At 42.6% G+C, this 23,404-nt stretch overlaps 1 protein-coding gene across 5 annotated transcripts in view; it reads left to right on the top strand.

Moving 5' to 3' along the window:
* The first annotated feature begins 258 nt into the window (after positions 1 to 258).
* The window catches only part of PAK3 (p21 (RAC1) activated kinase 3), an 87,452-nt gene continuing 64,306 nt past the window's right edge, over positions 259 to 23,404 (top strand). For 3 of the 5 annotated variants that reach the window (XM_028092280.2, XM_028092279.2, XM_088028943.1), the window contains exons 1-3: positions 259 to 433; positions 19,643 to 19,743; positions 22,297 to 22,359. In XM_028092280.2, the coding sequence (XP_027948081.1) occupies positions 259 to 433; positions 19,643 to 19,743; positions 22,297 to 22,359 (339 nt within the window). The remainder of the gene's footprint in view (positions 434 to 19,642; positions 19,744 to 22,296; positions 22,360 to 23,404) is intronic. The other 2 variants (XM_028092282.2, XM_028092281.2) reach the window with 1 other exon arrangement.

Raw genomic sequence — 23,404 nt, 5'->3', positions numbered from 1 at the left:
ATTGCCTTCATTTTTCCTCTTTGGGAAATGGCGTCGTTGGTCTTCAGGGATACAGGTCCCTCCCCTCTAGAAAAGAAACCTCCACAAAAGGTCATCACAAAACCTGAGACCACGTGAGACCAACGCTTTTGTGTCTAAGATGGCAGAATCCTCATTTTACCGGATTGTTTTGTCGTTTTTTTTTTAAGGCCGCTTCTTTCTCAATTCCTGTTTTCTCCTCCTGTTCTGTAGGAGCTGTGCAATCAGTTGTCCCTGAAAATGTCTGACAGTCTGGATAATGAAGAGAAACCCCCGGCCCCACCGCTGAGAATGAACAGTAACAACCGAGATTCTTCGGCACTCAACCACAGTTCCAAACCACTTCCCATGGCCCCTGAAGAGAAGAATAAGAAAGCCAGGCTTCGCTCTATCTTCCCAGGAGGAGGGGATAAAAGTAAAGTATCAGTGGCCGGGCATTGAAAAGGGGCTAGTTTTCTTTCTTTCATTGTCACTTTCTTTCTTGGGTAGTCATTTCTGGAGCATTGGCTGTGCGGGGCCTGCCTGACCTTTCCGTGTACACCTCGAGAGGTTGCGTTTTGTCAGCGCATAATGTGTGATTGACTTAACCGCGGGTTTACAGAAAATTCACTTAGGCCGTGTTTGCCTTTCATGATGTTCGACCAAGGGAAGTCATAGCAACAGCACTGTCTTAAATATATGAATAGTGACTTTCTTTCCCATAACTTAGAGGGGAATTTACAGTAATCCCTTTCTAACTGTAAGTTGACCTTATTGGAGATTTGAGTATAGGTGGATTTACTTCAGTATACCTTTCTAACAATGGTGAAAATTCTGAATTGCGTAAACAGGATCAGTCCAAGTCGTCACGTGATTGTCTCTCTGGCTTTATCACAAGGTGGGAAGACCCTTCTGAGTCCTTTGTTCTCTCTCTCATTCCTCCACCATCAGCCCCATTTGCACTGAGCATCCCAACAATATATTAACATTTATCCATGTGTTGTTCATAAAACCATTTGTGATACTGAGGGGCTAGAGAATCTCTAGTAAACAGGGGTCAGGTTGCATTAATTAGCGTAAACTTAAACATGGCTTCTGTAAATGTGACTATTGAGGCAGAAGAGAGTGAAGCAAGCCCATAGCAAGCTGCCAAAAAGGCAAGAAAGGGGGTGTCTTTAGAAAAGAGACATTCACCATCTGCTCCTTCGCGGTAAAACAAATAGTTTTGCAGGTCACTTACATGGTGGGAATGAGTCCCACAATTCGTACCATAAGGAAAGCCAACACTCTTACTAGGACCAAGATTGCCTCTTGGTATGCCTCTGTCACCTAAGAGGCACTTTATCCCTGGTGACCCGGATGGAAACGATGGAAGTGTTAAACCCCTGCATATGAAGACAAACAAAAGAACAACAAAGCACTTTCCACACAAGGGTCTGCGAATGTGCACGAGGGATGGCCAAAGATGTGTTTTCAGACACCGAAGTGGGTCCCAGAAAAAAAAACCCTGCCAAGAGCAAGGGATGCTTTGAGAAATTTCTGGTGCGCCATGCCCGGGAGACCAAGTCTTCGGTGAGTGTGGTGCAGAAGAAAGAACCACAAGACCCTGCCACTCCTGTGTTGTATCTGCCACAAGTGCAGGAAGCGACTGAATCAGGAGATTATGTGGCTGCCCGAATCTTCCCTGCTGCTGAGACCACCATGCTTTGGAAACCTTTGAATAATCCCACTTGCCCTTTTGAAGAAAAAGAGCCAACCAATGCCGACATGAGTTAAGCAAAAACAGAGAGGCCGACATTTCTGTTTTGTGCCAATACCTGGGGTGACCTTATTGCGAAACCGTTGCTGCCTGACACAAAACTATGCCCAAATCTTCTCAGGGGAAACAAAAAGCCAAGCCAAGTTTCTGGTGTATTGGCACACAAACAGAAAAGTCTGGATAACTCCTCTCCTTAAGGAATGGTTTGAACACTGCTTTCTCTTGGAAGTTCAGTATGAAGAAAAAAAAAAAAGTCCTGCTGATTCTTCCCAGTCCTTATAAAGACAACCTTAACAGATCCTTGAGCCCTTAGATCATTGCATGATCCAGCCATTCAAGAGGACTTATGCCAAACTAATGCATACCTTTGTTGTTCAGAATCTCAAAGGCTTCTCTGTCTGAAGATCCTAATGCATGGGGTTCTGACACTATCACTAATGTTGTCTTCTTAATAAAAGAAGCATTAGCTAGTTTAACAGACCTGTCAGTAATGCAAGCTGACAAAAAAATCTGACTAGAGATGGGTGACATACCTTTCAATGATCTGTTCCAAAGACAGAGAATCTTTGGATCAAGAAGAACCTATAGATGAGGAGGGACATTTGGTACAAGAGCACTCATTGGCTGAAGTTGAAACTGAACCTGTTGATGCTGCTAGAGGATGGCTCTCAGGAAGCTTCCAGTACCCCAGGGGTGATTATCATAAGTTATGACAAAGATACTTAGGAAGCTCTGGGACTGGAGACAAATATAGTTAGAAGCAACAGGTGCAGAGCCTTTAGAACACAATTAAAACCTCCCCCAAGAAAGTAATGCAAATTGAGACATTTACACATCAAATCTTAACCTGTTCAAAGCTTGAGTGGTTTAGAAGAACTCTGTAGAGAGGTGCTGTGATGCTTTCAAGATATCACATTGGAGGGCCCCTGGGTGGCTCAGATGGTTAAGCGTCTGCCTTTGGCTCAGGTCATGATCCCAGGGTCCTGGAATCGAGCCCTGTGTTGGGCTCCCTGCTCAGCGGGGAGTCTGCTTCTCCCCCTGTTCATGCTCTCTCTCTCTCTCTTTGTACCTCTGTGTCTCGAATGATTAAAAAAAAAAAGATATCACATTGGAGAGAAATTGTCTTCCACAGAACTTGAGTCGTCAAGGAGGACCATTCAATATCGTTGCTGGACAGCTGATAAGCTGCCTTCAGACCAAGTGTGAAGGATTTCATTGAACTCTCTATAAAGAGGTGCTAAGAGTCTTTTTACATTACCATATTAGGAAGAAAGCACCCTCAGAAGAGCCTAAATCTTCAAGTAGTGCTATTTAAGTGCCCACAATAAGACACTTGGTATGCCACCTTCAGAGAAGGCTTGAGCGATTCAATTTGAACTCTGTACAGAAGTGCTAAAGTATCTTCAGGAAAGACTTGAGGAGACGGTATCTTCAGAAGAGCCTGTCATGAAGTTTTACCACTAAAACCACTTGCTTTGATAGGGCGAAAGGCACGAGCAAGTTGTTCCAGTCTCAGGACTGGATTCCGATGACTTGGGAGAATATGAAGATCCACGATTTGAGCTAACAGTTCACCCCTGTTCATCACTTCACTGCCACCCCCATTGTCCCCCTGCCATAATGAGCGCGACATCCTCATCACCTCTGGAAATCGTCTTAGGATCTACATGGAAACACTGTAGAACCTATCATTTTTATGAATTTAAGCTATGTAAACTGTCATTCTCCTTATGTAATGTGCTGTTGTTGTTTTGCTTCACTGTGCAAAAAATTACCCATGAGGGGTTTCAAAAGTTTGCATGTGACCTCACTTCCCATCCCCCCTCTTTTTTTGGAAACCTCCTAAAATCATACTTTCTTCAGCTGAACTCCACTATCTTGGGGGTTGCTCAGGAACTTGACCCTCATAGGTAAAGAGGGGTCGCTGTTTCCATGTTTCTGCCTCTTGGTGACTGCTTGGGTTATAGCACGATCAGTCTTGAATGAATGGGAAGAGCACTGGATTTGGGCTCTGAAGAACCTGGGCTGGAGTTCGGCGCTGCCACTGATGATTGTGACTTTGGGCTAGTCACCGAGTTTCAGCACCAGTTAAGTGCAGGGAGTGATACCCGGGCTACCTCACAAGATATCTTCTGGTAGCCAAATGCAATTCTAAGTATTAGAGAGGTGTTAAAATTAAAAAGGGCTACATAATAGTGAGGTGGTATTACATTTGTATCATTCTGGACCTTATAAACAAAACAACCAAACAATCATATTTTTAGAACTCTTTGTGTTGTTTTTTTTAACGGAAGTACGTTTGTGTCTAGCTAGAACTTACACGCTAATTATAGAAAACTTCAAAGAAAATGAAAATTGCCCATAATTTTACAAGCTAAAAATAACCAACTGGGTTGGTGGTTTTCTTCCTAGTCCTCCTCCTTCATTTCATATAGAACTTGTTTATCAATATATAAAAAAAAATGGAAACTAAAACAGAAAAGATAAAAGTTGCCTATATTCACAAATGCCAGAAACAATATTAACATTCTAGTGGATTTCTTTCCAGACTTTTTTGTGGCATTATTTATATATATTAATATATATGATATATCCTTATACACAGTTTTTTACATAGTTAAAATCCTAATAATGCTCTTTTATATCTTTATTTTTGTTATGTTAATTTTTAAAAATTTTTTTATTATATCTTAATTTTTTACTTAACATGTACTTAAAAGTTTTATCATGAATATTTTCCTACATTTTTAACAAGTTTTCATAAATACCATTTCTGATGGTGTGTAATATTTCACCATATAGTGGCATCCTGGTTTGTTTGACCAGGATATTTTGTTGGATATTTGGGGTCCTTTCTAAACTTTCGTTATAAATAACGTCACAATGTCTATCTCTTGAGTTAAATGAAAGCAGAGGTTTTTGCTCATTTAAGAAGTCTTTTTAATAGCTACATGTCATTGACCAAATGGAGCTTCAAGAGACAAGGCAGAAACAGAATAAGAAGCAGTGGATGTAATTTCCAGATTGAGGATCTGTCTTTGTTGGAGACTGTTCCAGGAGCTGGATCTTGGCGTTAGAGCGAATCAGGAGAGAACTTTTGCCACCATTTGGTGATACTTCACTATAGAAAAGTTTTCAGAATGTAGAGCAGGAAAAAGGACATCCTGAACAAGTGATTTGATTTGATTTTACGGTCCCCGTGAAGGGTGAGACCGATCAGGTTGCTCGGCTGCTACAGAGCTTGGAGCCCAATGTGTGGCCCATGCAGAGCGCTTGAAATGGGACCCTACGGTATGTATGCACTTTGTATTGGCTTTCTTCTAGGCTCCATTTTATGTTTCTGTCTTTGTTACTGGTTTTTTTTTTCTTTTCCTTTTCTTACCTACTTTGAATTTATGCTATCATACTGTATTTTGTGTATTCTTGTAAGCCGCCTTATATCCATTTGGGAACAAGGAGGGGACTAAATACATGGATGAATATATATATATACGTGTATATATATATATGAAATATATATATATACGTGTATATATATATATATATATATATATATATGAAAATACATGGATAAATAAACCAGTAGGGCAAATGCAGTGAAGCAAATGAATCAGCCAGGATCCTGCAGACGGCATAGGGACTCTAAAAAAATCAGTGTGAAGCATATGAAGCTTGGAGGAACATGTGGGAGAGAAGCAGGTGAGGCTGCATTTGGAGGTGACATGGTATGCGTGACGTCTTTGTCTTCTGAGGCGCGCTTTATGTGTCCCGTGTCGCAAGCCGCACTGGGGCATTAGGTGGGTTGCAGAGGACCTGTGATGCCGTGTGAAGGGCCGTGTCTTTAGAGAGCACAGGTGATGTGCCCTTTGTTTGCGGGGGACCCAGAGAGATTTGGGAGCTGGTGAGCCTGGAAATGAAGTGAAGGCCCCTCTCCCTGGAGGAGTACAAGGGGTTAGGTGGGTAGCAGTCAACTCAAGACAAACAAGAGGTCATCTCCCATTTACTGACTAGTTCCCAGGTGCCAAACTGTGCCAGGCACTTTACATGTATTGAGTCTTTTCATCCTCACAGCTACTCTGTATTTATCCCCTTTTTGCAGATGAGGTCATTTAAGTTCAAAGCATTTAAGTAGGCAGCCTAGAATCACATAGCAGCCAACGGAAGCCAGGAGTCTCCCAGGTCCCTCTGACTACCAGCCCTGTGCATATTCTGCTTCATCACACTACCTTGCAACAGGCTGTAGGGGATACGTGGTAAACTCTAGTTTGCTCTTAGCCTCCAGAAGCCAGCGGTGGCTCTCATTTTCCCTTAAGACGGCGGTGTACTTTGAAGCATATCCGAATTTCAGGAAGGGGGACTTTTTTTCCATCACTGCTCAGAGGGAAAGAAAACTTTTTCATGTTTGTTTGTTTTTCTTTCTAAAGAAATGATGGTGGGAAAATATTCTTGACAAGAGAGATGTGCTAACATTGGATTTGGGCATTCTGTGGGTTTTATTCTCATTTGATGTGTGTACTTGACAGGCTATTTATTGCTTACTCGAGAAAGGGCTCAGCATGAGGGTGTTCATATATGTGAAAAAGTTCTTCAAGTGCCATGTAGTTTTGTTATTGTATCATATGTGTGTGTGTGTGTGTGTGTGTGTGTGTGTGTATACACACACACATATATATGTTGTTTTGATTCCTAGGGTGAGCTCTCTTTATATGCTACACAGAAAAGCTTTGCTGTGCAACAGTTATATTAAAGAAGACTCTCAGTGATCCTTTATGGTCGTTTTAATCAAATGTTCTGGTCAATGCACGTTACTTTCATCTAATTAATGCACAATAAAAAATACTTAGTGTGATAACTAGACTGAACAGTATGCGATCTTTCTTCAGTGATACTGAAGACCCTTTGGGATCTTGCAGTAGCCCAAGGTTATTATCATTGCACCAGCAGTGATTGGGAGTCAAAATTAATTGAGGGTTCCGTTATATCAGACAGCCAGATGTCAGAGACTGCTACATCCTGAATGGTTTTTACATTCTTCTTGGTTCTCCAAATGTAAACCGTACAGCTCAGTGGAGTGCTCTTTGGAGATCACTGCCCTGCCCTTTGGGAAGCCTCAAGGATGTGGCATCTTGCCTGTCCTCAAGGTCAGTGCCGTGCCCCGGGAGAAGAGCCTCCTTTACTCCTAAAAGTGCCCTGTGGTTGAAGTGGGAAGAAGGTGGGATAGTGATGCCCTCTGCCTGCTAGGGCCTGTGTTTCTACATCAAGGCCAATAAAGAGGGAAATTGGGCACCAATATGGTGACCCGCTAAAATGAGCAGACAGTCAAATTCAAGAGAGGTATGGAATTCCTGATAGGGAGATGTATACACGAAAGGATAGAAGCAACAGGGAGATCGAAATGGAGAGAGGAAGCAGTATGTGAGGGGGAGTTTGGGGGTAGGGAGGATACTGGGGAAGGCTGAAGAGAGTTGTTTCAAACATGAAAGCGAAGTGTTGCAAGTGGAGGAAAATGGACACAACTAAGGGATATGCCGTTGCTTTCCTCCTTAAAGCAAATGAGTCCCTCCCCCCCCCCAGACTTGTGCCCTATATAATTATCCACGTGATCAGGAGCGTCTGGTTTAGGACATTGCCTCATGTTTGGTTTGTTTGTTTGTTTGTTTGTTTTCAAACATTTTCCATTCAAATTGTGGCCTGTGTGAACCGGGTGTAAACGAGAGTGGAACCAGTGTGTGTTGCCTGGCAGGAAATGGTAAGAGTCCTAATGATTTGCCAGAATGATTGCTGTTGCTGAATGTTTTTGCAGATGATACCCCTGCAGGTGAGGGCTGTCTGTGCGTGAGTGAAGGTCACTAGAAGGGCTCACATGGGACTCTCATTTCCTATCGCCCATCATCCTCGTGGAACACCCAGCGTACGCACTGGGCCTGGAGCTCTTGCAGAATCAAGTACCACTTTTGAGTTTTTATCTGCACATTAAAGGCTGCTAATTTATGGAGAGTATATATTGTTTTCCATAGCCCCCGAAGACCTGGCAGGAGGAAACAGGTGTACTATTTCACCGGCAGGAACGAACTAGGCATAAAGAAATTCCAGATATGCTGATTAAATACTATGAATTACCGAGGGTGAAATTTTCTGGGTTCTTCTATTGGAGGTCTCATGGCTTTAGCAGGTTCTACCTGAAGCAGGACAATGAACCCTCCACCCTGGGCCCTCCCAGCTATATACTTAGGGATTTGCTAACATAATAAAAGATTATAAGAGCAGTGAGTGTTTAAAACAGCCCAGTCTAATCCTCTTTCTCAGTAGTTATATTTTCGTAGACATCACTCATAGGATGGGAAATCCTGGGTAAAAAAGTGGCAGATTAGTTCTCCAGCCAACAGAGTCACCCAGTTGCTGAGTATATTACTAATGAGATGATGTGTTTGTGATGGCAGTTAGAGGGATATTACAGAGTTCAAAGTGGTTTCAGACCAGTTACCACCTTCAAATCTCTTATGGTGGAAGCAAGGATTTGCCGCCATTTTATAGAGGAAGGCAAAAGGTTAGGGACTCAGAAGTCAAGTGACTTCCACAAAGATGCCCCACTAAGGGTTACAAAGTAAGGCAGACCTGGAATTTAGATCTTCCCTGACTTCTCGTCCAGCGGTGGTTGAACATCCCACTGCTTATCATAAAATGGGGGCCACCTAACTTGTATTGAAAAGAGGGTTTTAGCCCGTGGCATATGAAAAAGTGGAATTTTTAAAGAAGCAGGCAACATGCAGGTGATTCTCACCCCCTTTCTCAATCTGCAATGACAACAGGGGCCTTACCTTTGTCTTAAAAGTGACTCCTGGGGGTCTGACTGGCTAGCAAAAAGCAACAGCCTTTGTAAAAAAAAAAAAAAGGAAATGTTTAATTCTTCCTGATTCCAATGTGGTTCTGGGGGCTTTTAAATCTTTTTTTTTTCTTTTACAAAAATAATAACTCATGCTTTTACAGATAAACTATGAAAGAACCATAGGAAAATAGAACACGACAGTCACCTCTCACGCCTTCTCTCAGATTCACTTATAATCCAGTATTTAAAAATTTGCGTATTTTTTTCATTTAATAAACACCAATTTCCTTTTCTGCTCGGAATCAGTATGTATTTTGCCCAAGATGCTAGGTTGAAGCCAAAAATACATCTGTGACGTAGAATCTCTTTTTAAATCTTTTACCCACCTTGCACTGTCAATTTCTTTAAATACTTAGCACCAAGAATAAAATCTATTTTTGTGCCTAACTTTCCAGTGTAGTCACCACATAGTACCTTCAAGTAGTTCCAATGGGAGAAATAAATTTGAAGACCTGCAAGTGACATTCTGTCTATGCCCCCCCCAAAGTAGAGGAAAACTAGAGAATTATTTCCTCCCCTGTGTAAGGGAAAAATGCACATTTCATGAAATGAATAAGAAATTGTCAGATACCCTCTCATCCTATACCCCCAAACCATATTTGTTTACAGAGCAGAAGTGTCAGAGATGAGAATCATCTTTGCAGAAATCAGTCCCTCTGGCTCTGTTGCTCTGACACCACGTGCAGGGCTGCTGTTGCCATAGGAGGGACTATATCCCAGAACTGCTCTGGAATACTTCTTCTTACCCAAGTATAAGGCTTCAGAATGTTTCCCTCCGGGGAGGTTAAGACACAGTGTGCTCTGTGACCCATGCATCAGAGGATGGAGCAGAATGGCTTTTTTTGTTGTTGTTGTTGGAATTAAAAAAAGCAACAACTCCACTACCTAATTTACTTTCCTGGTAGTTAGGTAGACACTGAGGCGTTTTGCTTCTTTAGAGGCCACAAGGGCAACATTCTGTAAATGATCTTTGTGAGGCATTGACTTGCAGCCTCTTAGTGAATGAGGGAAATGAGTGAACCACAGGAAACACCTATCACCCCGCTAAAGAGTACATTTGAGTACAGATTGCACCTGTGTAGGGAGAAGGGGGGAGGGTTTCTGGTGTCAAGTTGAGGGTTGCGGGGTGAGGGTCCCTCCCAAGAGAGCTCCAGTCCCCGCAACTTCAGTACAAGCCTCCTCACAACATATCTTATTAGACCTCCTTTCTCTCAAAGGACTTCATGGAACATCACAGGACAGAGACGTGCAAGCAGCCAATGCATAAAGCTAGGCTGTGTGCTGACTTGAAGCACAGATCAAGTTTACTAGCTATCTCCGTGTAAAAAGGAGACGGACCAGAATGGGATGTGAATAGAGGCTTCCCTGGAGCACTGTTTCTAGTTCCCTGGTATACTTCACTCAGAAAAGATTTGTGTCTGCTTTTTATGTGCCCAGCTCTGTGCTGAGTGTTGTGGGGCATAGTACGTAGAAGACAAGTTTCCCTGTCCTCTCCCTTAGGTTACGACTTTCAATCTGGTTGCAGAGATCACACACTCACACACACAGTTTAGAAGAAATGCCTAGTAGGTGATCTTAGAGGCAACAGATGCAGTAACGCAGAGGTTTCCCCATTCCATCCCCACTGTATATTTTTCTTCTCAACCTATGTGAAGTAAGCTACCATTTTGAAGTCCGCCCCCACCATGCCTTAGGTACCTAGCTAGCAGCACATAGCTCCCTGGCTTGTCTTTCAGAAAGTACCTTCTCTATTATATCATCCACCTGCTCAAAAACCTTTTCTAGCACATTCTTTATTACCATCTCCAATTTCATCTTCCTTCCTGCTTTCCAAGGCTATACCCTGTCTATTTACTTGTGTGTCTTCCCACTTCCTCATCGATATGCTATATACGTTCCTATTTGCAAGCTTTGCTTCTCCTATTTTTTTCTACTTACATGCCTTACCCTTTCCTGCCTGTCGACTTTTTTAAAGATTTTATTTATTTATTTGAGAGAGAGAGAGAGTGTGAGAGAGCAGGAGTCGGGGCAGAGGAGAGAGAGAAGCAGGCTCCTCACTGAGCAGGGAGCCCGATGCAATGCGGGGCTCCATCCCAGGACCCTGAGATCATGACCCGTGCCTAGCCATTTTTTAAGACCATCTCTCAAGTCTTACCTTCTCCAGTAAGCTCTCACTATCCACCACAGCCTTCTGTCCCCTTTTCATATGCTACATCATTTATGCTCTATTCTTTTCAACCTAGCACCTAATTGTCTTTGGTCTGGTAGTATCGATCACTATTTCTTATTTGCTAAGTGTGTTTCCCCAGTCAGATTACAAGTCTAGAATATTACTTCAGTTCCTAATGAGCCACCTAGCACAGTCTGTCACTACACTGATCCACAAGGCTGTGTATACTTTCAAAGGAAAGGAAAGTGGGACAGTAGCAAGACAGAATTGTTCCTTTTAGAGCCACTACCAGCATGTGAAATGCTTTCTGCTTAGAACTAGCCAGCCTGTATGTGTGTGTGTGTGTGTTTTCCTTTGGAAAAATTATTTCTGCTTTTTACATCATATTTTGCTTTTAGCCTTCTGTATTAATGTGGCTTTAAATGTCACTTTTTTTTCTATGCCCCATGCCGTAACCTTGCATGCTTTCCATTGCTTTTAAAAAAAAAAAAATGATTGGTATTCTGTGCTTTTAGGCTCCATTCATGTAGGAAAGCATTTTCCTATGTTCTCTGCCATTCCCTTTCTTCTCCTGCATGCTGTATTTTTAAGGAGCTAGACAGTGCTCCACAACATAATTCTGGACATGACCATATGACATCATCCAATGAGAAGGCCCAACAAAACTTCCAGGAATTTTAGGGGAAGGTGACAAGTGGAATTCCTACAACGAGGAAGATTCAGGTGACCATTTTCTCAAACGCTTTGAGAAGGCAAGCATAGCATCCTCCAGCCATTCCATGTGGGTGAGAATTGGTCGCTTTGCTGTACCTTGAACCCTGCCCAGCTGTGTTGCCAATATCTGCTTTTGGCCCCAGGCTGGCATCTGGCAAGATGCATGCCTGAATGAGTTCAGAGTCTTCCCCGCTGTTGAGGAAGAACAGCCCCAAAGCTGCCACCAACATCTTCAACTGTAACAAGTACTTTAAAACATACCCTCCCACCACACAGCCTTTTTAGGGAACCTGAATCCTAGTCTCCTCACCCATGAACACATAAAGGCACAGAGGCATGACCTGTCTCCATCTTACTGGGTCTCATTTCACATAATGAAGGTCATTCATCCATTCATTCATTTGTGCATGTGCTTATTCATCAAATAGTTATTGAATCGGGCACTGTGTTAGATAGATGTTGGGATACAGAGGTGGCTGAGTCCCAGTTCCTACCTTTAAGAAACTGATGGCCTAGTGGGGGACACGGACAAGTCAGTCATCAATTAGAGTTTAGCGTGGTAAGTGCGGTACAGAAGTGAGCACTGCGGAGGGACAGCTCTTCAAGACCGAGGTGAAGTTAGGGACGTCTTCCTGGAAGAAGTGACCACTGAACTGAGGTGAGTCTTAAAGAAGGAAGAGAGCTAGCCATGTCAGGGATGGTTGGCATTCCAGGTAGAAGGAGCAGCATTACGAAGGCAGTAGGCATGACACATTATTCATCGGGGTGCTGTGAGTACAACTACAAGTACTCACGAATAGCTAGTGCATAGAGTGAGAGTGGGCGAGGGGTGGGAGACTGAGCCGTGGAAGTAACTGGGGACAGGATCCTGGAGGGCTTATATACGCCATGCTAAGGGCTTTGAATTTGATTTTGAAGGCATTGGGGAAGTATTGATGCAGAGGAATGTTATCAGATTTTGTGTTTCAAAATACCACTCCAGCCAAGGAGAAGAGTGGATTGTGGTGGCGGTGGGAGGGGACAGAAGGAGACAGATGGAGTTATGCAGGTGAGAAATGACAGTACCCTAGCCTAAGGGCCATTATCGGTAAGAACAGAAGAGGACAGCACAGAGGGAATATTTATGAGGAAGCATTAATAGAGTAGGCAACTAAGCAGATGATGAGAAGAGAAGGGTGAGGTAGGGAACACGGGAGGAGTTGTCATTTCTTGTTTTGCGTGGGAGAAGGCAGTGGAAAATTCATTTACTTTTAAAAATACCAGAATAGAGGTGTTCAGAGTGCAAGTCCATGGGGTCAGGGTAGAGGTCAGGGCTGGACACCCACACGGGGAGCCACTAGTATAGCTGGGAAGTGAAACTGTACAAGTAGGTGAGGTGGCTGAAGGGAGAGGCGTGTTGGTACGGAGACGTGAGGACCCAGGACAGCTCCTGCGGAGTACTCTTTAGAAAGAGTCAACAGAAGACCCAGAAATTCAGCAACAGGCTCTAGGAAAGGACTGTGTGAAAGAAGGCAGGAAGGATTTCGTTTCATGAAGTTCAGGGTCAGCAATGTCAGTTTTGACTGAAAGGTCCACAGGTGTAAGGACTGAAAAGTGCGCATTTTCAAGTAGGAGATTCATTCGAGACCTTAGGGACTCGTTGCACGGGTTTGAGGAGTGAGACTTAAGGAAGTCTGGGCTGCCTTTTCTAGAAGTTTAAACTCCAGAAGGAAAGGCGGAGCTGTAGCAGCAAGAGAAAGATGTGAGATGGCAGAAGGTTTTAATTTTTAGGGACGAAAGAGATCTCAGCAGTTCTTGCTGGCCAGATAGGAAGTTGTCAGTAGGGAGGGAGAGATTTGAAGATACAAGAAGAAATAGGCAATAATTGGTGTGAGAGCCCTGGAAAAGTGAGAGGGACTGCTATCTAGAGCACCAGTGGAGAGAGAAGCCTCAGGCAGAGGGGGGGGACATTGCTTCCGGTGAGACATGAGATGTTACTGATGGAGAAAAAATGCAGTTGGGGTGGGACAGGAAGCCCAGTCAAAGGAGTTCCAAACTGATGGCCTCCATTTTTCTCAGGGAAGTGAAGGAATTTGATATGCAGAAAGTCAAGGAGGAGAGGGTGAAGCAGAAGTTTGAGCAAAGTGGGGAAAATTCTGGAATATTCCGTAAGAGAAGTGGGAAAGGAAGTTGGAACGGACAAGAAGAATATTGTCAAGCACCACAGATGACCCAACTATGGCCTCTTACTTTTATAGTATGAACCAATCTGCATAGTTTGTGGTTTATTTTTTTCCTCCAATAGTTCATCTGCCTCAGTCTCGAAGTGGAGGTTTCATTGTTGGATTCTCTCAGAATAGATTTTTGCAGGAGAGTCGCAAGAGTAAGTCAGAGAGTGGCATTACTTCCAAAGCAGTGGCTTAAGAGCAATTTGAATGATGGACCAAAGAGTCTAGGCCAGGAGGAAGCTGGGAATTTGGCTTAAAAATGGAGGGATCCAGGGACTAGAATTTTTTGTTGAGACCAGAGAATAAGTAAAATAGGATTAAGGGCGGGAAAGAGAGCTAGCAGGATGGGAGCCTGGGATAACGGGGTTTAATCTTTCAAAGAAAGGGTAATTCTGGATAATGAAAAGGCCTGGAGTACCTGTGGTCCTCCACTCTGCACATCATCTGTGGAGCTTAGAAAACCATTTGTCCAGGTCTCCCCGCCCCCAGAAATCCTGCTACAGTAGGTTCTGCGTGGGTCCTAGACAATGGTCTCTTATAGAACTCTACAGATTATTCTGATGAACAGCCCTGGTTGACAACCACTGGGTTAGTGGTGGCCATGGGAGCAGATTGAACTAGAAGGGAGCTGAAACTCATTAGCGTTGAGGAAGGTCAAGGAGTTAAAAGGAAAGAGTGTGAAAGAGATGTCCATTTATATATCCTGTTTGACAGAGTGATGGCAGCATTGAGGGTAGGAAGGAAGACCAGGAGCCCGAATCCTCAATGGATATGGGGACTTGGCCAAGAGCACTGAATGGCAGTAACCTCAAAGGAGGGGCTTTTGGAGGCAAGTGCAGGAGTACTGATCTCAGATCAACAGCTTGGAATTAAAAGGGGGAAACCCTACCCTTCCCCATTCCTCCACCCCAAAGAACTTGGGATGGGGAAGAATGAGCAGCGTCCATCAGGATTATCTGAGGAAGTGGTACCCTCATTAGAGAGTAGAACTGAAAGTTGTTTTTCTCCACCTGTTGCTTCATGGAAATACCTGAAGAGCTTTACAAATTAAAGGTGCTGGGGTCTGCCCCAGACTAAATGAATCTGAATCTCTGGGGGTGAGGTTTGGACACCACTCTCTTAAGTTTTCCAGATGAGAGTGATGCACAGTGAAGTTTGAAACCCGAGGCAAGAAGTGAAGAGAGCATTTAATGAAGAGGCTGAAGGTGTAGGGGAATTGGTAATGGAATAAGCTGTAGGCACTGGGGAAAATGCAGGACATTGATTGAGGTAGGGCGCAGAGGAGATGACAGATGACTAGGAGGGCTTTTCTTTCTTTAACATGTAGTGGGATGGAGAAAGATGTCACGATGAGGGACTCTGGGGAGGTTCGCTGGCCCCTGGAATTATAACCAGAACTCATGCACACCCAGAGGGTCCCAAGGCCAAATTCTTTGCAGTCTGTGGTCTAGTTGGCAACCTGGGGCCTTCGTTCTATGTTCCAGTAGGGTAAGGGCGATAAACTTAGAAAGTGGTACTCATTTGGGCTTCTGCTGTCTGCAAACTTCAATCCAGAGCTGATCAGACGGAGTTTTATCAGGCCAAAATTCAGGTTAGATTGAATATTAATATAAATGACCAATGCTCAACAATTTTCTGGGGGAGATACAGACATTTTAGTGTTCCAGAAACGAAAGGACAAAAAATTCTCACCTAAGTTCCATTTAGTCACTAAACACTTACTGAAGACTAGGGCTCAAAGATGTTGGTTTTTGTTTTTTGGTTTTTTTTTAATGTTACTGAATAATAAATGGTGTAGCTGTTAAGAACTTGGGCCCTGTAGACACAATTGGGATCTAGGTTCAAATTCTGGCTCTGACACCTGCCACATACCTGGATATGTGGTTGAACCTCACTCTCACTTTCCTTATCTATAGAACAATAATTCAATACTAATAAGGTCTACTTAATGAGATTGTGATGGAGATTAAATGAGATGACCCTAGAAGCACTTTTTGCGCATGGTAAAGGTTCCATAAATTAAAATCATGAAGTGCGTAGACATAAGCCAGGTGCTAAGGGTTGTGAGAATGAATAAGATACAGTCTCTGCTGTCAAATATCTCCAATTTTAGCTAGAGATACAGGTATGTAAAGAAGAAATAACAATCCAGTGTTGATACATGCCAAGCTCCGAGTATGCACCGGACAGCTCTATGGAAGCATGAAGAGAAGTGCATTTAACTTTGTCTGCAGAGGGAAGACAGGGCAAGACTTGCCAAAAAAAAAAAAAAAAAAGGAAGCCCAAGAGTGAATCTTCAAGAATAAGGACTAACGGGAGTTACCCACCCAAAGTGCAGGGTGAGGGATCTTGGTAAGAGAGAAGACTTGCCAGGCCTTGGCCTAGCATGAAAGTCTTGGCAGTAAGAGAAAATCCAGCAGTTTAGGGAGCATGACGTGGGTATGGGACAGTGGGGGCTATGGCAAGAATAGACAATGGAGAAGCAAGCTGGGGGCAGATCATGCAGGCCCCTGGATAGCATGCTAAATGAGCATGAACTTATACCATATGGGGAGTGGGGGGGGCATTTAAGGATCTTAATGGCAGGAATGTGGTCAGATTTGTGTGTTTCCAAGATTACTCTGCCCACAAAGTAATGAAGAGCAGGAGGCAAGATTGGAGGCAATAAGGCCAGGTGAGCAATAGCGGTACCTTAGACTAAGGTAATGGTGTGTGGGGATGAAACGAAGAAGGGAGATTCAAGATGAGTGTGGGAGTGTGGGAGATAGCATAGAACTTGGTGACTAATTAAGGTAGAGATGCAGTGGGAGTCAGAGAAGCTCCCAAATTTATGGCATGGGCTGTTGGGCCAGTGCCGGATTACCCAATAAAGAGACTTAACGTGTGTTACAGGCCCTGCAAATCAGGGGCCCCCAAAACCTGGCCACATTTTTAGTTTGTATATGTAGTTTTCAGAAAGACTTCATCACCACAGGAATAGCAGAACTTTGTGGACTTTCTTACCTTTTTATGCTTTAGTATTGTTTTTATTTGAATTATATATTGGAGAGGGAGGGGGTCGTAATCTTTTCATTGCTCGGGGCCTCCCAAAAGAAGAGGGGTCTAAAGCCTGAATCCTTCTTTGATCTGCGTGGTTAGTGGTACCATCTCACTGAGAGAAAGGAAGAGCAAGTTTGGGCTTCCTGCCTTTGTTACACTTAGCCCTGAGTGAAGGGAAGGGCATGATCAGGCTGGTGAGAGACTGGCAATCAGGTAGCCTTCTGGAGAGACTCCATGAAGTCAATTCCTATAGCTCAGCCCAAGGGGAGTGGTTAGGGCTAAGTCAATAAGCTTTAAACATTCAGCCATTGCTAATGGAAATTAAGGAGAAACTGCTGGCAAGAGAGGTCATGAATGCAAGTTGATACAGTGATTGGAGACATAGACTGAGCTACGGGTTCTCAACCCGGAGTCCAGGGGAGTTCTGAACCTCTGAAATTATATGGGAAATTGTGTAGATATGTTCAGTGCAATTTATGGGCAGAAGTTCCATAGCCGCCTTCAGATTTTCAGAGAGGTCTTTGACCCCAAGAGAGTCACCTGTCACTAGAAGTAGATTCACTATGAAGTGAATAACACTTCTCTAGAGTTCCTCACTAGCCTGGGGCTCTTCCAAGGGCCTAGGAGGGGCCCTGGTAGTCTTGGAGTGTTTTTCCTTAAAGGGAGCATTCCTCTCAAATTGCATAAAGTGTTTGGTCCCACAGTACCCGGATCATCCCCAGCCAACTGCAGATCAGGGAGTTACGCCACATGGGTTAGTATCTGGGACTGGCTCCCATCCAGGAGGAACAGGGGTGAAGAAAGGATTGTTAAAGGCCAAAGACTGCATTAGAAAAGGCAGAAGGAGGGGGCGCCTGGGTGGCTCAGTTGGTTGGGCGACTGCCTTCGGCTCGGGTCATGATCCTGGAGTCCCGGGATCGAGTCCCGCATCGGGCTCCCTGCTCGGCGGGGCGTCTGCTCCCTCTGACCCTCTCCCCTCTCATGCTCTCTCTCTCTCTTTCTCATTCTCTCTCTCAAATAAATAAATAAAATCTTAAAAAAAAAAAAAAAGAAAAGGCAGAAGGAGAAGCGATGCCAGTCAAATAAAGAATGGTCACCGAGGGAGGAGAATGGGACCACACTGTGAAGGAAGTAAAAAGAGAGGGAGTCAGCCACGTCCAACATGGTTGGGAGAGCCGGGAAGAGGAAAACCAAGGACACAATTACAGGAGTGGCTAGGATAGCTGCCTGGCGGCCAAGCAAGTGTGAGTGGTAGCTATGGGGCCCAAACACACAGCGGAAGTAGGTACCCACACAAAACTCTCTACCTCATTGTTCGGTTGGGATCATATTCCACGAAGTAGGCTTGCTGTAAACACGGCATCTATGCCGAAGTCAAGCTGAATGGCACATATGTACTTTTCAAAATTGAGTCCTAATGTGTTCCGTGGCCAGGCAGAGGCTTCGAGTGACCCTTGTCCCCCACCTACCCCCCCACCCCCACCTCCAATTTTTCTTTCCTAATCCTGTATCCTAATCTTCTGACTCTTGGAATGTACATATTTCTGCCCCATCTCTCTGTCCTCTGGCTGGAGATAGGGAGCAGTGAGAGAGGGTAGAAGGAGAAAAGAGGCCATGAGAATGACATTTGAACGTGAAATGTCTTGAATTGAAAATTTATCCTGGGTAACTCACAAAACCATATATGGTTAATTGAATGTTGTCTGAAATTCAGGCCAAGGAAACATCTATTTGAACCAGAGTGTTCTAAGTTGGCCACCCTGGCAATTCTGAGATTGACTGGTTTCAATTGGGCAAACCATGCTGACTTTCCCATTATTAGGAGGGTGAGTATTATTATTAATTGTCTTTTGAGTGTGAAATGCACCCGGATCAGAGATCCATGCTCTGATTTGCTTATGTGTCTAATATGGAACCTACCTGATGCCATTTTACATTTCCACAGTAACTTCCTCCTGGAATCTATTCCAAGATAGACTAATTTCATTACAGTTCCCAACTTAATTTCTCCAATGATAATATCTTTAAAGGTTTTTGCCATTTTAATGGTGGATGTGTTTATTCATAATTGTGTCACTATGAAAAATCTACTTGAGGACAATGATTTTGAATGGCTAATATGACAAAAAATATATTAGGGACATGGAAAAATAGCTACACACTGGAATGATTAAACCAAAGCATTGATTTGAGGTTACTAAGAACTAAATAAAATTAATTCAGTAAAAATCAGCCATTTGTATTTTTTTTACTAGCAAAGTGCTGGGTAGGAAATGATTAAAAACATTTTTAGTGATAAAGATGTGTAACATTAATGGTTTGCAGTAGTATTTTCACTGAAAGAAGACCAAGAGTCTATTAAGATATGCTTCATAAATGTAAACATGTAAATTAAACAAGTTCTAGCTGCTTGATATTTCGCTATGGTTATCATTGAAACAACGCTTTTATAGATAGCTTCAGCACTTTTCTGTTCTTTCTTTGTAAAGTAAGCCTTAGCTTGACTTGATCATAATGAATTGCTTCTTTAGTAAATCCTATTTGATCCAACAAAGCCAGTTAACCACAACACACCTACATACCTGTTGGTTACATTATTAGACTGGTAAAGGACATAAGTCAGTGTGACCGTAAGTTTTGTTTGAACTCGATTTGGGAAATTTGTATATTATCTGGATGTAACACTTTTTGTCAAACTCTCAGCTACTTCTGCAGATGAAATTACAATTTCTGGAGCTAAATCCTGTTAAGCTTGTGTTGGAATCAGTTGTCTTTCAACTTTGTAATTGTTTTTGATGAACCTAATTGTACAACTATAGGGATGACAAAACCATATCCCCAATAAATACATGTTAACATTTTGCCTTTAGCCAATAAGAAGAAGGAGAAAGAACGCCCAGAGATCTCTCTTCCTTCAGACTTTGAACATACGATTCATGTGGGGTTTGACGCAGTCACCGGGGAGTTCACTGTAAGTAAGCTCCTTACTGTGCTTTGCAAGCCATGAAAAAGATTCCTTTGTGAAAATAGGTTTCAAGAAAACATGCCCATGTCCCAGAATGTCAGGCTTGATGCTTTGGATGATTTCAAGAAGATGGACTATGCTGAGTCAATCCCAGTTGGAACTAGAGAGTGGCAAGAGTATTGGCAAAATTATTTCGTCCATCATAAAAATGTCTGATCGCAGTTAGTCTTCAATGTCATTGAAAATGCGAATTTTCCATGGCACAGGAGAGGCAGTCCTGGTAGAGGGACTCTGTTGAGCCTGTTTTTTATTGTTTGAAGTGAATCAGAGAATCAACTGACTCACCTTGGCCAGTGAATACAGTCCATCTGAATAATTCAGGCTTGACATTGGAACCTGGATTACCCAGATCAGCTAACCACACTAACCAAAAATCTCTGTACGATTGACCTGGTCTTCCCTTTGATTTCAAGAACATGGCTTATTTTTAGGCCTTTTAACAGGCATATTTCATAGGCCTTCAAAACAACGAACCCCATGTTTCAGGAAGACTATGAATGTGTCATGTGTGCTTTAGTGGTTATGTGCTTTACACATATACAATCCACAATAAATACCAATACGAATTTTCCAGAAAGACCATAGCTATAGTCAGCCTTTCTTTGGATATTTGTAGTGCTCAAATAGCACAAGATCTCAGGCATTTGGTACTTTTTTTTTTTTTTTAAGATCTGGCATCTTTGTTTTTAGATAGATGAAGGAAAAGATGTGGCTAAAAATATGTCCCCAGGAGGATCAGCTATCTTTTTCATACTAGTAAGGATCTCAATAAAAATGTACATTCTGAGATAATGAGTAATGTTGAGTGCATTCAGAAGAAAAATCTTTTATAATATCATCACCACTGATTCTTGGGTTCTAAAACCAGAGATAATTTTAGATGTTGAATAATTAAATTTTCTGTTTTGTAACTTGACGGTTAGTAAGTAAAATCATATGACTGAGTGAACCAAAAAGGGGCGGGGGACAAATTGACTGGATTTGGAGAAGCAAACCATGTCTCTGAATTGACTGCCAAATTGCCTTTTTTTTTTTTTCCAATTCCAGAAGTACGTAATATGAGAATAAAATCAAAACGGAGTAAACATCTTGGCCTTGTAAAGTGACATGAGCTGATTATTTCTATACTCCCAGTAGTAAGCAGAAGAGAACGTAAAGAAATACTGATGTTAATAAAGTTGAGACAGTGGTAGGATTTAACCAGTTTCATCCATGAAGTCAGAAACATTATTCAAATGGCCTTGGCTGCTGTCACCTCCAAAAATAATAATAATAATAATAATAATAATGATTTTTATAATCTGAACAAAGATGTTACGACTTTTTTGACATTTGAAATAGTCAAAGCACTTCAACTTTGTAAATGTGGTCTAATAACTCTTCCCTGTTTTTATTTTAAGAATGTTATGCTTGCAGTTGTGACCTTTTTTGTTTTCTATGTGCTTTTCTTCTGCTTTAACTTCTCTTATGTTTTATTGCTGTCATGCCACGTTTTCTTTTTCCTTCCTTTTGGTCTGATGTGAAAGCTCTCCCTCCACTATTCTCATGTGACATTCTGGTTCCTTTCCAATTTTTTAAAAATATTTTCTGCTCTTTCCAACTTGCTTGACATCTTATAATACAATATATCTTGAGCTCTTTCTTTGTTCTTTTGGGGTTCTGGATGGAAATGAAAAAAAGTGAATCACCATCATCTTGCTGACTGCATTTTCACTTGGCCATCGGTTAGAACCCAAAGAACCCACCAGAGAGGGCTGGGGGTGGGATATGTGATGGGCACTCTTTCCAATTGTGACCAACAGTTTGATGCACCTGAACCCAACCAAACCCAAACCTGCCCCACCCCACCCCACCCCACCCCCGCCTCCCCCACACCCAATTTAAAATAAAGCAGCTGTTTGGATGCAGGCAGTTGTTTGAATATACAGACAGACACAGGCTAAATTTGGAAATCTGATGCATTTATTGTCCTCTTGGTGGTCTTTTGAAACTACTTGTCCACACATTATATTTAAAGATGCCAAATTCTGCCCTTTTCAACTCTTTTCACCTTTGGTTTACATTTACTAACTTTTAAAAATGCCAAATGATAATAAGCTTTTAAAATCATTTTGTTGGTAGCATTTAAAATTGGGTCCTATTTGCCACGGTGCCACTAATGTATTGTGTGTGTGTGCGCCAGCGCACATGCACACGCAGAGGAGGGGGAGGGACACATTACCAAATTTGATTATTGCTGTCGTTTAGGTTGAATTTTGAGCAATTTGTTGACTGTCTTGTTCAGTTGTCTTCCAAGGGCCTGTCACTGTGAATATTTGGACGCCAATTTGGTGTGCCCCTTGGTGATTGTCCTATGGCTAGTTGGCCCATATACCCTTGTACACCTGGTTATACGTTTGGACCTTGAGATTCAAATTAGGTTGGGAGGTGAGATTTGGGGTACTAAACTATGAAAAGTCCTTACCCTTTATATTGCCATTTTTGTCCCAAATACTTCAGAACTCCCCCTTCCAGACTTCTAGACCTGTGACGGTCGCTTCAAGTCAATCAGAGGGAAGAATGGTATGAGTGATATACATGATCATTTCTTATGATAAGATAAATGCTTGGCCTGTTGTATCATGCTGCCATTCTCCTGGGCTACACCGGACAATCCCCAGCTTGTTGTACATCTGGTTGTTATTGTACACGTGGTCAGGCATTGATATGTGCTCCTGCTTCTGATGCTCATACTTCTAGGTCTCCATTAGCTGTCTTAACTTTTGGGATTTGTACCTCAATCTGGAGTAATGAGATGGCTATCTGATGATGTGCCTTTGTGGCATACATTCAAATTTAAGTGTCAGGTCTCATTGATCGACTAGCTTATCTCAACTTCTCAAAGAAACAAGAAATTATGTCAGCAGGGTAGTCATGTGGTAAGTATAGTTGTCTGAAGGATCTTCTGCAATTGACAGCATGTTTTCCTGCTGTCTAGTGATCACGAGACATTTATTTATCACAAAAGTTTAGAACTGCCATCAGAATGTATAATAACTGCAAATATTCTAATAACTACGGTAATGATCATGCCAGTGATGTCTGCCCTAGTGGTTATGTGCAATGCATACCTGGTTTTATAACACTTAATAACTCCTTTGGCCATTACAGTATTAACCAAATGCTATTAATTGCACTTAGAATCAGAACTGGGATCATGCATGGGCTCCTGAGTTCAAATATGTGGCTTAAGGCTTTAGCATCGAATTGCGTGATTAATGCATGTCAAAGTGTCGTTTCACTGTGCTTGGAGTAACCCCAAATGCCAGGAATCAAAGACCTGTATCCCAAATCAAACCAGTTGGGTTGAAGCATGTTTCTGTAGCTTTGGAGACAATCTCTTTATTTAGATAAAGCCATTACCTTATACCCGATCTTATTTTGTGGGAAGCCGGGACTTCCGAACTGCAGCATTAAAATGGAAATTGTTCATATATGGTTTGAAATGAAATGGTTTCCCTTTCCCTGGTCTAAAGAAACTCAAAGGTAGAGTCTGGCTGTGTGGGAAATCCTTAATCTAGTTTTCCCTAAACCAGTCACGACTTTCTCGCTGCAACGTGCAGAAGAG

This window comes from Eumetopias jubatus, unplaced genomic scaffold, assembly GCF_037043125.1.
Source record: "Eumetopias jubatus isolate StellerSeaLion01/CBP00866 unplaced genomic scaffold, mEumJub1_p1.0 scaffold_11, whole genome shotgun sequence".
In the NCBI taxonomy this organism is placed as follows: domain Eukaryota; kingdom Metazoa; phylum Chordata; class Mammalia; order Carnivora; family Otariidae; genus Eumetopias; species Eumetopias jubatus.
The sequence above is the reverse complement of the archived record's forward strand: the minus strand, read 5'-3'. Positions and strand labels throughout refer to the sequence as shown.